The sequence below is a fragment of the Oreochromis niloticus genome, linkage group LG23 (assembly GCF_001858045.2).
Source record: "Oreochromis niloticus isolate F11D_XX linkage group LG23, O_niloticus_UMD_NMBU, whole genome shotgun sequence".
NCBI lineage: Eukaryota > Metazoa > Chordata > Actinopteri > Cichliformes > Cichlidae > Oreochromis > Oreochromis niloticus.
In genome coordinates this window covers 5,788,837-5,805,912 of record NC_031986.2, presented here as the reverse complement: position 1 = coordinate 5,805,912, position 17,076 = coordinate 5,788,837, and the positions used below count along the sequence as shown (strand labels likewise).

The 17,076-nt window shown below is 39.1% G+C and overlaps 2 protein-coding genes across 2 annotated transcripts; both read right to left on the bottom strand.

The window, feature by feature from the left end:
* Positions 1-806: 806 nt before the first annotated feature.
* Positions 807-5,193, bottom strand: hpxb (hemopexin b). The gene is made up of 10 exons (XM_003440893.4): positions 5,038-5,193; positions 4,505-4,530; positions 4,238-4,330; positions 4,024-4,157; positions 3,786-3,939; positions 3,395-3,625; positions 3,218-3,310; positions 2,442-2,572; positions 2,200-2,347; positions 807-2,128 (listed from the first exon to the last, which is right to left on the bottom strand). Exons 1-10 carry the CDS (start codon positions 5,100-5,102, stop codon positions 1,884-1,886), a joined length of 1,320 nt encoding a protein of 439 aa, XP_003440941.1. The 5' UTR covers positions 5,103-5,193; the 3' UTR covers positions 807-1,883.
* Positions 5,194-5,871: 678 nt separating this feature from the next.
* Positions 5,872-11,803, bottom strand: LOC112843878 (uncharacterized). The gene is made up of 2 exons (XM_025903117.1): positions 11,731-11,803; positions 5,872-10,050 (listed from the first exon to the last, which is right to left on the bottom strand). Exon 2 carries the CDS (start codon positions 9,995-9,997, stop codon positions 7,424-7,426), a length of 2,574 nt encoding a protein of 857 aa, XP_025758902.1. The 5' UTR covers positions 9,998-10,050; positions 11,731-11,803; the 3' UTR covers positions 5,872-7,423.
* Between the last annotated feature and the right edge of the window lie 5,273 nt (positions 11,804-17,076).

The following is a 17,076-nucleotide window of genomic DNA, read 5'->3' as shown; positions in this document are numbered from 1 at the left end:
ACAGAATCATTGACAATCAATAAATTCATAAACAGATGTTTATTATTTAATCATAGTAACAAGTACACTGGATCGCATGCGCGAATATGCACTTACACATGTTCTGCTGTGTGTGTGTGTGTGTGTGTGTGTGTGTGTGTGTGTGTGTGTGTGTCTCCCAATGGCCTCGCCCATTAAGCTGTGCTGAGGCCAGCACTTCTTTTATGCTAGCTGAAAGTCCCAGGGATTTTGGCTGAACAAAAACCTCTCCGGGGAGAGAAAAGGCCTTGAATGCCTGCTAATGCTATTCCGACCTCTGGACTCTTGCAGGCTGGTGCGTACGTGTCTGCATGGTCCAGTATGGCTACAGACAGTAATTTAAATATTTTGCAATAAAGAGAGAGAACTGTATTTATAATTCAGTTATATATATCTACATATACATATTGATAATAAAAGGATGATGGAAATGCAATACCTGACTTTGAGGTTAACATATTAAAAATTAACACTGTTTTCTTTTTTTTAATTTCAAAAATAATTGTAAGACCTACAACACGTTCAAGAAGCTAATAAAAGGTATGATCTAGTAAAAGTTTCATTTGTCATATGAGAACATGGAGGAGTTTATAAGAGTAACATGAAATGTGATGGAATGAAACACTTAAGTGCACTGCTTCTATTTCAAAGGTAAATGAGACTTGTGAGTTTTGTACATAGCTCCATCTATCTATCTATCTATCTATCTATCTATCTATCTATCTATCTATCTATCTATCTATCTATCTATCTATCTATCTATCTATCTATCTATCTATCTATATCTATATATATATATATATACATATATATATATATGTTTTGATATTGAGATAGCATCATGCACAACCCATTTGTCCCTTACTGGTCTGATTTGGGATTATGTCAAAAAGTCTGCACTTTGGTTTTTCAAAGGTTAAGGTGAAAAAGAGATTGTCCGAAAATTATTTTAAAAACAACACAATGGATAAAATCTCCATCACGTGCATTACTGTGCTGCCCTTGTGCATTTGTGCAATCAATAGGCTATTTAAGAGGGAGGGGTTAAGCCAAAAGTTCATTTTTTTTAATTCCTAGTTTTCACACTAAAGGAGCACTTAAGCTAACCAAAATGTTATCTGGGCCGACCGAAGAGCCCCTTGGAAGACAGATGCACTTACAAAAGAGGCATTTAGAGCACTCAAGTGCCCCTTTGGATGTGACATCAGAGGATGTGTCCCATTTGGGCACAGAAGCAATGACTGAAAACAATCTGCATGAGCTGTTTGTTTGACCTGATGCCTTTTAGTCAAATAATAGTCCTGAACAGGATTTTTCAGATACCTGAACATTCAGTGTTGATTGAATAAAGCTGATAGAAAAGAAATGTATATAAGTTTTAAAGTACCAGTATCATTTCTGAAAGCTATGGGAAAAGAAAAACTTTTGGTCAGCAAGAGGACCTGTAATATCAGTGCAACAACAAGAAGTCACACTTTGTTCATTAAAGAAAGAAGTCACTGGGACAGAGCCATGCATGGGAATATGCATGCCTTTGTACAGAAGGTCCTCTTGTGGCCAAACTCTGACATTACTTCATTTTAACTGAATTTGGTTGATTTCAGTTCCAAGCTTGCAGATTCAAAATATAGACCCTTTAATGATAAAGATTTCCCCATGAAAAAATGCTTTATTCACCAAGCAAGTCAAACTTCATTGCAAGACATGATCATTTTTCCAAAAACTGACTTGAATGACCCTGATTAAGACCACAAGCCGAAACGCATTGGTCACCTAATAAAGCTGTTCCCTATTACTTTAGGTTTCGCTGAAGTCTTCACATCCAAAAACTGACTTGCCAATAAATTATTAGTATGGTTTCTTCCTCATTTTTCTTTTTCTGATTGATCCTCACACCCCATCATTCCTGACGTGATGTTTTGAGGAACAGGAGCGATCTTGCTTGTAGCCAATACCATGGGACTCTCATAGAGGTAATACTGTGACCCCTTGAACACTTTAATGCCATCTGGACCACAGAGACCAGCATCAATGTCAGGCAAGGGCAAAGGTATTTCTCGGTTGATGACCCTGGGTGTGGCACTGAGGTCAACATCACGAATCCTGTGTCCTTTTGGAGAAAGCATGTGTAAATACCAATTTTCTCCACAAAAACCAAGACAAAAGCACTCAGTAACTTACCTTGGAGTATATGAACTGTGTGTTCATTGGGACAGAGGAAAGCGGCATCCACCGTTCCTTCAATGCCCAATTCCTCCCTGAGGGATTTAGGGTAGCCTTCAATCAGGACGTAGTGGGCATCAGTTTTATAGATGTAAACCTGATCATCCTGTAAGTGTTTTGTCAGAATAAGTGGATTTTAGTTTTAACTTCAACACAGAAATTGGGGGGGAACAACACCTGAGTGGTTATATGGTGTCTACCTTAATCAAGTACATTTTGTCGGTGTAGGAGAAAACGGCATCCACCCCGTTTGTCACTTCTTTCCATCCCCTGGTTATTGGAAAGGCGTGAAGGCCGTTACGCCTGTTGTCCACACGCATGTAGTTAAGCCCTGAGAGATTGAACTTGTTCTTTATCATGGCAGAAAACTTAAAGACACTTTTTTCCCGTTACAGGATCACATTTGGATGAAGCACTCCTAAATCTGTATGCTACATATAAAGTGTGGATCAACATACTATTAACTCAGCTGTTTCTCTGTAATCTTTCCGGGTTAGCCTGACTCTCACTAAAGTTCAAAAATACACCTGGGAAGTTGTAAAGTTACAAAAAAAAGTTACAATTTGTTTGTTTGATCTGTGCAACAACTAAACTGCAAAAGAATCCTACTTTAGCAGTTACATAAGGCTATATGTTACTTAGCCAAATAGCTAAATGCTATTTTAAGTGCATTATTAATACGCACCTTCTTAGTTTAGCTTGTTAACATCATTACTTAGTTGACTGTTAACATTATTTTTTTTTGTATTTAAACTCTTACAGTTTGATGTTTGATGGCAATAAATTAAACCAAAATATCTTTTTTTAGCTTGAAATTTTATTGCTTATCCTAAGTTAACTCCAATACCAGGACTGTCCCAAGTTCCCTCAGCTAAAGGCACATCTAGAAATAATTAAATTATAATCTATTTATTCAATTATGTGAGATCATACTAAGTGAGAGCTAACTGAGATTTTGAAACATACGTCACATTACCTGTAAATAAATAAATTCTGCCTCTGTCATCTGTAGTAATGGCATCTAGTTTGACTTCACTGCATTTAGGAGCCTTGTGATCACCTCCGTGACCTGCAGGTAACACACAAGATTGCATGTGTCTGAAAAAAATACCTCCAAAATGAATCTCTAAGATTCTCTTCTTAATGAACCCACCAAAGTTTTTGCAGTTCATGAAGTAATTGCGGGCATCCTTTGGGTACGTGCCGTTAACTACTCCTGATATTGGGTTGAACCTGGTGAAGTTGTGTCCATGGAAACAGTAGTAGTGTTCCACCCAGCGGAAAGCAGACGTGCAGAGAGGCAGGCGGGCCCAGGGAGACAGGCGGGCCCGCGTCTTGGTCTTCACTGTCTTTGTGACTATATCATAAACATACACATCTTGCCCTATGGAGGGAAATGACCACTTTGAGAAGGAGATCACAAGTCATCACAGTGTTCTTTTTTATTTATTGTAACCTCATTATATCACAGTACTCAACAAAATGCTGTCAAAGAATTCATTTCAACTTACTGAACAGTTTTGCAGCAGTAAATGCCAACATACCTTTGAAGAACAGAACAGAGTCGGTAATGCACTCTCCTTGAGGACACTCCACAGCAGCATCTAGATGTGTGGGGACTCCACGAAAAACTTCCTGGATAGTTTTTGGATATCCGGTCTCCAGAGTGTGGTTGTAATAGCTGAACACGTGGTCATCCTAGTACACAATAGTACACAATATCTGAGATCAGTAAAAGATGTCTTGACCCATATTATAGCTGAAAGCATATGAGGATCGTACCAGGAAGAGGAAGATGTGATCGTGCATCCGAAAAGCAGCATCGACATGGCCGAGGTGGTGGTGTTCATCTAGCTCCTTGAAGAACATCGTTGAGGGTTTAGCTGGACCATAGAAACCATTCCACAGGTAGCCATCTGAGGAGAAAACACCACAGACACAATATTTTAGAGGATGATTTAGTCCAACATTCTAAGAAAAAGAACATGTCCAATACCTTTGAAAAAGAAGGGGTTTTTTCCACTCTCATCAAGAGTGATGGCATCAAACTCAATTCCTTCACACCGGTCTGGTAGAGCAGCATCTCCATCTTTATTCCCAAGATAAAAGTAACATACTTTTAACTGTTAATGTAACTTTAATATTCAAAATGCATGTCATTAGACACATACAAGTATTGCTCAGTACAGAATGCTGCTGTGATTGAGATCCAGCTGTTATGTAACTGACAAACAACGTACAGTTTATGTACATAAAATCCTACCTTTTGGTGCTGGCTCGTCTTGATGCCTGTAGATAATTTCAAAAAGTTATTTTTCTAGATGAAAAAAAAGTGAGTCACTGACAAAACAGCGCGATAATATGATGGCTAAGCAGTCTTAAATTTGTTCTATTGATTCATCTGGTGAACTTTGTGATCTAACAAACAGGGTTCCAAATGGATGAAACGGACTTTTTCACTATATCTCCAACTGATAAGAAGAAAAAACTCCAGAAATTATTCCACTAACTAAATAGTTACAGACTGACATTTTAAGAAAAGTTAGCAATTTTAATGTGTTCCATTAATCCTAAATTTACAGAAACAAAATATGAGTTGTTTCACATTTTGCCTTTTTAACCTCAACAAAGAATCAACCCACAGAAAATTCGTACTCCAAGTGTTTGCAAATTATTTTAAAAGACATGGCACATCATGTTGCCTTTAAAGCCAGGATAGTAGGAAAAATCCTGCCAACACGAATTGTCTATTTTGACTAAAACTTCAAAAAATAAATGGAGCTCATTTACACTCACGCAGGTGCTGCATTAGTGAGGGAAAGTGCCAGACCCAGAAGCAGAGTTCTGGTGATCAGCTCCATGTTTCTCTTGCTGAAGTCCTCAGATGTGGAGTCTCACTCTGGAGCGGTGCTGTTGCTGTAGCTTCACAGGAGCTGAAGCTGCACTTTTATTCTGCGCTGTGCATGTGTGGGTGGACAGGTTAGGAAATCCTGTGTTCCTGTGTGTGTTTGTATAGCCAGAGTGATGGAAGTTTTGTTGTTGCGAAATATGGCTGTAACATAATCATTTATCACTTTTCACTCAACTTTGCTAATTTTTATTCTTTCTGCATGAGAATGTGTGCAGACCAAACTATATTTCTATATCTGCCTTGAGATGAGAGTAAATGCGGAGAAGATTTACTTTCATTATGGAGCAGATTAAAGTGTAATTATTGATCTTCTGGTTAATATTTTACCACTTCTAACTACATTTGATAATTGCACGTTGGTCAAAAAAGACTCCATTTGTGTTACAGTGTTTGTAAGAGATTTCTGAAAATACTGCAATTTTGGACAGTTTGTCAGTTATAGAAATACCGAAAAGCTAATGAAACACCCTTGAAAGGGTAGGATTAAAAAAAATCTCCAGAAACAACAAAATAGTTTGAAATTAGATTTGAATGAAAGTTTAATAAAATTAACTAAGAAACTGACAGTACAAAAGTTATTCAGACCTTCCCAAGCCAACTAAAGAGTTTGATACAGGAGAGATTACAATGATCTTATTATATTTTGTCATGATTATTATTGATCATCTAAATGTTTTGCAATATGGAAATATACACAAAAAGTCTAAATATCACCCAGAAACACACAATTATCAAGAGTTATAGATGTACCCATTGCACTGTGCTCACATTTTCCAAGCATGCCATATTGCTTGCATCTTCTGGAATTGGAAATTAAAGGAAAATATTGAAAATTAATTCTATTAAAGTAGTAATTTTCTACACCACTCTAACTTATGACCCTAAATCTTTAAACCTCTTCAAGCATAATCATGTCAAATATAACTGGTAAGAGGTACAAGATTTTAGAAGAATCTCAAAAAATGTCAGATTATAACTCTTCTAAGAGTTTAACCTACCTCGAATTATTTCACCAATTATTGTTAGAATACACTACCAGTCAAAAGTTTAAGAACACCCCAATTTTTCCAGTTATTTAATGCAATTCAAGTTGTTCAAGTCTAATGAATAGCTTGAGATGGTACAAAGGTAAGTGCTGCATTGCATGGCAGAAAGTAGTTTGTTGCTACAAAAATGAAAGAAAGAAAGAGGCAATTAACAATGGAAGAGAGACAGACCATCATAACACTTAAAAATGTAAGTCTTTCCTAAAGAGAAATTGCAAGGAAAGTTAAGGTGTCAGTGAGTACAGTTTCTTTCACCATCAAAAGGCAATGAAACTTGGGCAAACTCTGACAGGAAAAGGTCTGGCAGACCCAAAGCCACAACTGAATCAGAGGACAGATTTCTGAGATTTCACAGTTCACGTTACAGGACAAGGACAACAGCTTCAAGCACAGCTCAATAGTGATTGTAGTAAGCAAGACTTCGAGCTGCAGGTTTGACAGGACAAGCTGCAGGAAGAAAGCCATCGCTAAGACGTCAGAATAAGACAAAGAGGCTTGCCTGGGCCATGAAACCCCGCCATTGGACTACTGAAGACTGGAAGAAGGTATTATGCCTTCGAGTAGGCGAAAGGATGGCTCTACAATGTGTGGCATCAACTGTCAAACATGGAGGAGGAAGTGTGATGGTTTGAAGCTTGATCCAGGGTGGGTGACTTGTACAGAGTGAGAGGCACTCTGAACCAAAACGGCTAACACAGCATTCTGCAGCGCCATGCAATACCCTCTGTTATCCTTCTAGCTGGTCAGGGTTTCAACCTACAGCAAGATAATGACCTAAAACACAAGTCCAAGCTATGCCAGTACTACCTCAGGAACAAAGAACAAGATGGTAAGCTTGAAAACATGGAGTGACCGGTACAGTCTCCAGACTTAAACCCCATCGAGCTGGTTTGGGATGAACTGGACAGGAGAGTCAAAGCAAAGCAACCTACACGTGCCACATTTATGGGAACTTGTGCGACAGATATGGGAAGAACTTTCTGAAGAATATTTGATCTCTGTTGTAGAGTGAATGCCACTGGTGTGTGTTCAGCTGTTGTATCTGCCAAATGTGGCTACATTGATCAGTCAGAAGTTTAAAATACATGCTTTCATTTCAGAGTGCAATGAGATATAAAACTGCATAATTTTCAATAAAAAATTGGAAAAATTGGGGTGTTCTAAAACTTTTCACCCTTAGTGTATCTCTATTTTATTGTATCTCAGTCTTTACCATGCACTGCATTTATTTGTACTGGTAGATCTTAATGCAGTGATTCATGCTGTCTGACACTACCATGTAGCCATCAGGGAGAAGTGCTAGACCTCTTGGGCTACTTAGGTTGTCAGTCACCAGAGGCCAGCCAACTCCCTTGGATGGGTAGATAAGGACACGGTGGTGCTGTTTGCCCCAATCTGTCACCAATACATCCCCATCACTGTCAATAGAGAGGCCCCATGGACAGGTCAGGACTGGCCCCAGGCCAGAACACACTCCCAGTATTCGGATAGTGTTCCAGCCTGGCTCCAGGACTCGAATGCATGGGACACGCCCAGTTTCATTGCCTCTTTCTGATATTGCCATGAGCCCAGTGGTGAGACAAGCTGCAACCAAGTAGGGTCTGTGGTACCCTGTCACCACTGTGCGCTCTAACCTGGCCCCTGTTTTGGGATCCAGCTTTAAGGCAGTTAAAGTGCCGCGCTTGATGTCAGCAACTAAAAACTCATCTTGACGGTTAACAGTGACCCCTCTCGGAGCATCTAACTCTTCAGTGGTAGAACCGATTGCAGTGCCTCCAAACGTTTGCAGGAGCCGTCCATGACGACTGAACACCAGCACAGCTCGTTCAGCAGCACAAGTCAGGGCAATGAGGCCCTTTGAGTTCACAGCCACATCAAAGTAGTTGCAGATGCGGGACGACCTTTCAGATCCTGAAGGAGACACCTGTTGTACAACATTCTTCTGGAGATCTGTGACTTGAATTCTGGCATTACCACAATCCACCACAAATAGCTGCCCTTTGACAGTTGCGTGGATACCACTTGGCAGGTTGAAGTCAGTACGGCCTGATCCTTGTTTTCCAAACTGTTTGACTAGATAAGCTGAGTCTAGGGCAGTTGAACCACCAGCTCTTTCCACCAACTCCTTCAAACCAGACACAGCTTCCTCTTCCATATCCTGCTGTGTTTCATTGACTCTGTGGAATTTGTCACCTTCAATGGTTGACATTGACAGAGATCTGCTCACACGATTTGAACTAAAACCCTGTGTAACTTGAGTCATGGCTGTGGACTGTTGTTCATCACGGCTTGTGTTCCCTTCAAATTCTTGGGAGTTTCCTTGGCCTTGCTCAAAAGTTGAGGATTCAGAGACAAGACACATTCTGTTGACCTTTCTGATTCCACTGCTCTCAGTCTTGTCATCACTAATTAAAGGACGGAGTTTACCATAGAGGTCAGCTGTGGATACTGAGCGACAGTGTTCTTGCCTAAGGGATCCATTTACTGGAGTATTCACAGTATAGGTGTAGCAGAAATGCTCACTGTTGGCTGGGGATGGCGGGCTTCTATTGTCCAATGAGGATTTCTGTGAAAGGCCTTGTTGGGAAAGAGAAAGATGCCTTGTAGAAACATCTACAAGACTGTGCCTGGAGAGTGAACTTTTGTGTCTAGTGTTTGGAGATGTTGCTGTATCACTTGTCTTTTCACCTGTTTCTTCAGGAGGGCAGGATGGTTCCTTACATGAGACCAAGACAAGAGCCTTTTGCTTTCTTTTACCTTTCACTGTGTTGCGTCTCTTTGTTCCCTTTGGTCTGCTGTCAGAGTCATCTCCTTCAGATTCTCCTTGACTGGAGACAGGTTGGACAGCAAGGAAAAGGTCTTGCCCTTGTGTGTCTGAAAACACGGATTCCAATTCATCTTGGGAAGACTCAGATACACCACGGCGTCTTGGTATGGGAGAGTTGGGTGATTTTAAGTCTTCCTCATTCTCTGTAGAACTTGACAGACGTAGTTTCCGGACAATACGCATGTTCCCAGTATTTGTCTTCATGCTCTCCTCTGGACTATACCTTTGGCCAGTTCTGCTTGGTTGAGGTTCCTTTCTAATTTCTAGAGGGGAAAGGTTAAAAAATTTCATATCTGCTGAGTGCAAGGCACACTTCTGTCCTTGAGCACTACAGACACCAATGTGGTAGGTCATACCTTGCTCACGAACATCAACTTCCCCTAAGCTTAAAGATTTGGACTGAGGGCTTGGTAAAAAACTGACTCTTTTAAGTGTTAGAGAGATTTCCCATGGTTGGGTCATCTCTGCTACCCCTCTTTGCAGTTGATTTTTATTAGATTCTCCAGCTGTACTTCCCCATCTTTGTATCTGTTCCCTCAGCTGACCAATTTTTCTGAGTTGCTGATCAACAAGGGACTGCACAACTCTCACCGCAGCAGCATTTTCTCTCTTCACTTGACTGAGGTGCCGTTGGGCTTCTCTGTGATCTTGCTCAACCTTTTCAAGAAGGCGACGCTCCTCTCGCTGAGCTTCAATTGCAGCGCTGTCCAGTTCGTGGTTCACCTCCTCTACTTCGGCCTGCTGTTGCTCCCTGAGATTTAATAGCTCTTGTTCTCCTCGCTCCAGATTGGAAAGAGCCTGTGCTACCCATGGAGGTGGTGAAGTAAGAGATATGGGAGTAAAGATGGACTCCCGTGGGGTTTGAGAAAGTGGAGGTGGGAAAGTCACATCTTTCAGTTTTGGAGTGCTATGTGTCAGCAGGGCTGAGAACCCAGGAAGGGCTCTTCTTTCTGAGTGAGACCTCATTAACATTGTGCCGGATAGATTTCAGTAGTTCTCTTTTTACTTTTTACTCCTTTATGTTTCTGTAAAGAGTTAAAAGATTATTCATGTGAATAGAAAATATACAGACTTTTGTAGTATTTGAACGCATTAAAAAATGTAAGACATGTGGAGGTAGAATTCAAAATAAGATGTTCATCCAACAGAAAAGTGGCAGGCCAATATAAAAGCTAAGTAGATCTGAAGCAAAATTAAGTATGGTACGTCACTCAGATGTCTTGGGTCTCATCAACACAGTCTGTGGTGTTTTATCAATGAATGCCACAGTCCCCCTGAAAAACCGCATGGCCTATCTGTTGCTGTTTTAAAACTGGGACACAGAGTCTCTTTCATTGCAACTTTATCTATCCCATACAATATCCAGTTTCTCACGAGACTCCAAAATACTCTCAGGTAACCACTGTTCCATTTCTCTGGGGTCAGTGTTGTAATCAGACTTTAACTCTGTTGGAAGAGTTTGGTGACAACAATAAATGTCTCTAACAGGATGCTAATCAACAGTTGGCTCAAGTATACCTTATTTTATAATCTACTGCTTTTTCTGACTTCAAATTATTATTAAATCCTCATTACACATGAAGTCCAGGCAAAACACAATGGCTTATGGTTGCCAAGTTGTTTCTCTTGATGTTACTCATCATGAAATCTTAGCCTCAAATATTTTTTCTGAACGCAGCACAGGTGCCCCATTGTCACTCTTGGTGGAAACAGCCACACTTATCTGCTTAAAGCATTGAAACTGAACTCTGTCTTTCAACTCTGACACAAAGTATGCGAGTCACTGCCAGAGAAGGTCAGTGCTTTCAGCAAGCCTATGCGTTTTATGGCCATTTATAAAGGGATCATATTTGGAGCTGGCATTTGTGGGTAGGTGCATGTACTGTATATGTTAATAGTGTAGACCTGGGTAGGCAGTTCTGTGCTCCCTCGGAACAAACAAAAAAGCTTTTGCAAGGATGAAAGGGGAGGTATCAGTTTACCTGTGGAGGTTCACAATAAGGCCCCAAAGGAAAGATGTGAACTCCTGTTTTGAATGGATAAAATCTATTTACTATGGGGTTTTTTTATGTTTAAGATTTTCCATGAGTGATTTGTTATACATTTTTAGGTCAATAAAAACATTACTTTAAACAGAACTCAGATGCAGGAAATCACTGGACACATAAACTCAAGTTTAATCAAAACTACAGATTATGCACACATGAACTGGGTTAAAATATGCACGGTCTGTGAATTAATCTGTTGGTTAAAGTTAAGGAAATTGTGGGTTACATTCAATAACAAATCCCTGTCACTTATCTGGAGAGAGGACACTGACTTCTCATGTTACCCCACTTTAATGTTGAATGAGAGGCAGTAGTTGCTAAGTTACCAAACGCCCTCCACTGAGTGTAAAAAAAATCATACCATTCATAATTGAAAAGATTATGCAGTACGGTCATGAGCATTACTGCATATCCAAACTAAATAAGAGAGCTATTCAGAAAGCATTACGGAGTGTAAAGCTCAGCACAGCTAAACACCTCTTTGAAACTCACATGTCCTGCAGTTGGTTGAAAGAAAATCTGTGAGTCGCAAACTGTCCCTAAAAGCCATCATTTGCATTTTTGGTATTTATAGAGCATACCAGCATTTTAAAGGTGAATATACAGAACAATGTATACCTTTTTGTCTTAAAAGTAGCAATGTTAAGGAGATCCTACCTGTAACCAAGGTGTGCACTGCTCCTTCTGCTCCTCACTCTGCTCTGACCTGCAGCCTCTACTCCTTCTTTCCTCCCCCCTCTTCCTGCTTCCCTCCTCCCCGATCTTTCTCCCCCCCTTTTTGTGTCCTTGCATATTTCATAGGCTGCATTGTTGTGTTATTGAATTACAGTAAGGGATAATAATTTTAACTTCTTTGAAAATGTAGATCATTTTGGGGAGCTGAAAAATTCATGAGGGGGGGAAAAAGCAAAAACAGTTTATGCATGATATATGTAAATGATAGCTAAGAAGGTGTACCTTCAAACAACAAGCAACATGAGACATAAAAACTTCACCCCACCCCCCAAGACGATGAGATTGATGGAGCACAGAACTATTTTGAAACAAATGTAATGTGTATTATGTTTTTGTCATTTTGATCCTGCTGGTACATTTGTGATGATACATATTCTCCCACAGAGCGATGCTGCTTAAATCATCTGCCATCATCAGTCTGCTCCTAACAAATGTCTCACATTAAATACCTGCTGATCTTTGGCAGACTTTAGCAGGTGAGGATGAAGATCTACAAACATCATGAGGATGACTCCTTTGCAAGAATGAATTCCCATTCAAAAATCAATCAAGTAAAAAGCTTTTTACAGACTTACTCCTTATTATTTTGTAAATATTTGAATAATGAAACCCATCTTCAATTATATAATTAGAAATGGATTTTTAATTTTGATTATTTTATGTCACATTAGAACTCACTTTGATTGGACTCTGGCTCGTAAACTAGATGAACCAAATACACAATAGGCATATAGCTGTCTCTAATAATACTAATAATAATTTTAATGTAACTGTTAACTATTCGGTGTGTTATGTCAGCAAACTTTCGCTAGGTTTAGAAACACAAACACTGTATATTATAAGCCATCAGTTTTTTAATTTAATGAAAATACAGCACTTTACTAATTCAATACATTTCAGTTCAATTCAGTTATATAAAGCCAAATCACAAAAGCCGCCTCGAGGTACTTCATATTGTAAACTAAGGACCTGATGCAGAGGAAAAACCCAACAATCATGACCCGAAATGAGCAAGCAAATGTCGACAGTGGGAAGGAAAAACTCCCTTTTAACAGGACGAAACCTCCGGCAGAACCAGGATCAGGGAGGGGCGGCCATCTGCCGGGGATGAGGGGAGGAAGAGAGGACAAATGACGCTCTGTGGAAGAGAGCCAGAGATGAATAAGAACTAATAATTAAACGCAGACTGATGCATAAACACAAAGTGAGTGAAAAAAGATGAGAGAAGAAGAAACACTCAGTGCATAATGGGAACTCCGCAGAAGCTATTGCAGGACAACTAAAGAGTCACCTGATCTAGCCATAGGAATAATCTTCAGCAAAAAGGAATGTTTTAAGCCTAATCTTAAAAGAAGGGAGGGTATCTGTCTCCTGAATCCAAACTGGGAGCTGGTTCCACAGAAGAGGGAAAGCCTGAAAGCCAAAGGCTCTGCCTCCTATTCTACTTTTAAATATCTGAGAAATCACACGAAGTTCTCTATTGACGCTTGTTCTACAGATCCATTTTAAGTTTGAACCACTAGATGTCAGCAAATATAAAGAATCGAAGGGGAGCTTGCCATGCAAGTTAATACAATTTGTTCTTTGTTAGAGCTGTTTAATTCCAAATTAAACAGCTCTAAGAAAGCAATGTATTTTACTCTATAGAAAGAGGTTATCATTCAGGCTGACTGTCAAGACTTATTTTCTCACCAGGTTTACTAAACAAGGAGCCAAAACTCCCAGGAGTTCACCCCACAGCTATATTTCAGTTTCACACACAACTTAAAGATACTGCACTATATAGATAAAGATTAAATCATTTTCTTAAAGTCATTTAATTAGAGGAAAATACTTTTTAGTTGTGTATATTTTCATATTAAATAACTTTAGCTATGAAAATTCCCCATCATATAGCATTTTACAGATAGCATTTTACAGTCGGTCAACCTTATCAGCATCTCTACACAGGAAGCTCACATTTTTTAACAGATTTGCAACCAATTAAAGACTCACACTTACCTTCCTATTTTTTTAAAGCTTAAGCTGCCATTCCAACCAGGGTGGCTACTTTGGAAAAGAAACTGCGGATATGAATTTAAAATAACAGTAAACCTACAGGGTTTGTTGCTGCTGTCAACAAGCTTCAAGCCACGTATGTTCAACAGCTGCCTGTCGATATTCAGTTGCATTATGGGATTTTGCTTATCTAATTACCATTATTAAAAACCAAATGATCTCACCGGTTCTGTGGGTGGAGACTCGAAACCTCTCAGAGGTAACAATTTACAGAAGAAGGTTAAGAAGATACTGGAATGATATTGTGCTTGAATTTGTCCTCAGCTGCTTGCAGATAATTTCCATCTTCTTTTTTGTCATTTTCTCACTCGTTTTTTCAAAATATTTTATTGTTAAGCTATTTTTGCTATCTCTTTTCTTTTCCTTTCTTTTCATTTGATATCTAAAAACTGTAGTGTAAAATGTTGGTTTGCCAAAGCAAGCACTGGATACTTGTTTAAGATGGCACAAAAGAGGTTTGATATCCACTAATTAACACAGTTAGGGTTTTTACTGTATGAGCCTTTCAGCACAGTAACAGATTCCCGCTTCTTATAGGATCCGGCGTCTTCTCACCAATTATCGTGAGAGGCACACTCAAACACACACACTGAGCGTTGCCCCCTGGACACAGATGGGTCCTGAGCCATCAGTGTTGCTGGATGTCACACGGGGTCCTACAGGCTGCCTGGCTGGTGTTGTGACTGATTATTTCTATCTTCCGCTCTGCCAGGAGAGATGGAAAATAATATCGGCCTAAGGTGGCGCTCCGTTATTGATATCACTGTTAAAACTCTCCAATCCAGCTGCTCGCCTCGCCTGCAACATCACCGCAATTAAATCTACACGCTGCTACCAGCCCGTGTGTGTGGCAGAGAGTAATGGGCCCAATAGTTACTGTAACAAAACAATATTGTGATTCAGCATGGCAGCATAACAACCACACATATAGATTTATCAGTGGGTTATATGACAGGGAAGTTAATGGGTTATTATTAGCACTCTCCAACAAATGGCCGCGCCACAGCAAAGCAGGTACAACATGGACTTGTTGCAAACAAACAATTAAAAAACAAGTCTGTAAGCTTCCACAGATGGAATTAGAAAGGTGGTCAAGAAAGTCATATCACACTCTTCTTCTCCACTTTGCATACAGCAGGCAATATTAGGTGATGAATATGGTAATTGTCCTCATTCTAGTGGGACTATCTCCTTTCAGAGGGGAAGATCTGGTTCGACTGTTAGATTCGATTAATTCCTCTTCATGCCACTCCTCATTTTTGTGCCCCCCTCCACTCTTACCCCCCACCCCCCACCCCGCCATCCTCTCTAACACTTTCAGGCCTATGATATTAGACGAACAATCGCAGAAACAAAACGAGCTGGAACAACCAAGATGGGAACAGATGGCACGTAATTGCCTGGTGGAGGAAGCCAGGGAGTCAATTTTTACCAGTCCTGGGGGAGTTGCAGTTGCAAGGAGGGAAAAAAAAGTGCAGGTGCATTTGTTTTGATCAGCTATGGCCTGAAGGAAGCATCTGAAAAATATTCATCACACGCACATTAGGGAGAGGAATTTAACAAAAGCTTTGCGGGCAAGACCTGGGATGCAATGGTGAGCTTTCATCAGGGCAAAGAGAGAGATGTGTGGCTGAGTCAACAGCAGCAGATGCATCACAAATTAATATCATACTGAAGTGTTGCAAAAACTGTCAAACTTTCACATGGCAGCAGTCTGTTCTAAAATTTTACCAACCACATTTTAGTTTAGGGGGTGAGTTATTTCCATGTATCTGTTTAGATATTTCAACAACAGAAAGAAAGAAAAGAAATGTAGAATTTTATTTTATATAGCATAAAATAATATGAGAGCTGTTTTACTGCAAAATGTAGAAATTCTTATTCTGATAAATTTTAAGGAGTAGTAATAATCCTAGGGAAATGTCTCACCTTATGCATTTTGCCGGTATCTACAAATCTCTCTCGGGTCATTAAAATTCCAAAAATTTTAAATTGCTTTACCACAAAAAATATGTTTAAAACAGAAAATAACTATTTTTCCGTTTTATGGAAATATGTTGGTATATTTCAGTGAACAAGCTTTCTTTCTCAGAGTGACACAAGAATATTTATACTGCTAACAGTTCTGCTAGCTGCTGGTTAGCTTACTTTAATTAGAAAATTCCCGCCATTTTTAATTCTAATTAGAAACATCAATCGCACCAATGGAAACACCAAGATCTCTTTCAGTATGTACATATTACTTAGAATTTGTGAGTAAAAACAAGCAGTTATGGTTTCCTTGAGGTGACATTCTGGTGTTTTTGCCCTATGCTAGTGATTAGCTAGCAGTAATAATATTAATGGTTGCTATTGTTCCAGTTGATAGCTGCCACCTATAAAATTTTAATGATGATGATAATGATGATAACCTTTTATTTCTGCCATACAAAACAAACAAACCCATATATACAATTGCAAATACATGTATACCCACATATATAAGCATATACATATATATATGTACTCATATATGAGTGCAAATAAAGTCAACAGAATCGACATGACATGAAATGGCAACTCAATCATCAAGCCCGCAATGGAATAGGAAGAGTATGCACATGCTTCTTTCAATCCTTACACAACATTCTACAGATTTACCATGTTCATCATTATAACATTTGCATTAAGTCAACACAAAAAGAGAGGGAGAAAAAGAAAATTCTATTAACTCACATAAATCTATTTTAAATGTATTAATTTGTCTTACTGTAGACATAGTCATCAAACATCAAATTCATATCTGGATAGTGCTTAAACATTGCTGTAGGTTCATTGTTCCACAGCTTTAATCCACAAACAGAAATGCAAAAGGTTTTAATTGATGTTTGACCATTAAAAGTCTTCAAGTTTTACATTCCCCTCAGGTTACAGTCCCCTTCCTGCCAACAAACGTCTTCTTTATATTTATACATACTGTTATACATAATTTGTGCAGTGTTATATTTTACGAGGTACATGAACTTTAAGATTTTTTACTTTAAAAAAAGAATATTAAATCATGCTTGATTTATGATCCAGATTTCTCTTTTTTATCAAGTTTACATAATTGTCGAAGTGAAGTTTTGTATGTACCAATACCGCCAAATTTAGTTTTCTTCAAACTTGGTTCCATCAAACACGTTCTCAACTGAATCATTTCTTGTGTGAATTTCCAAAAGCTGACGTGAA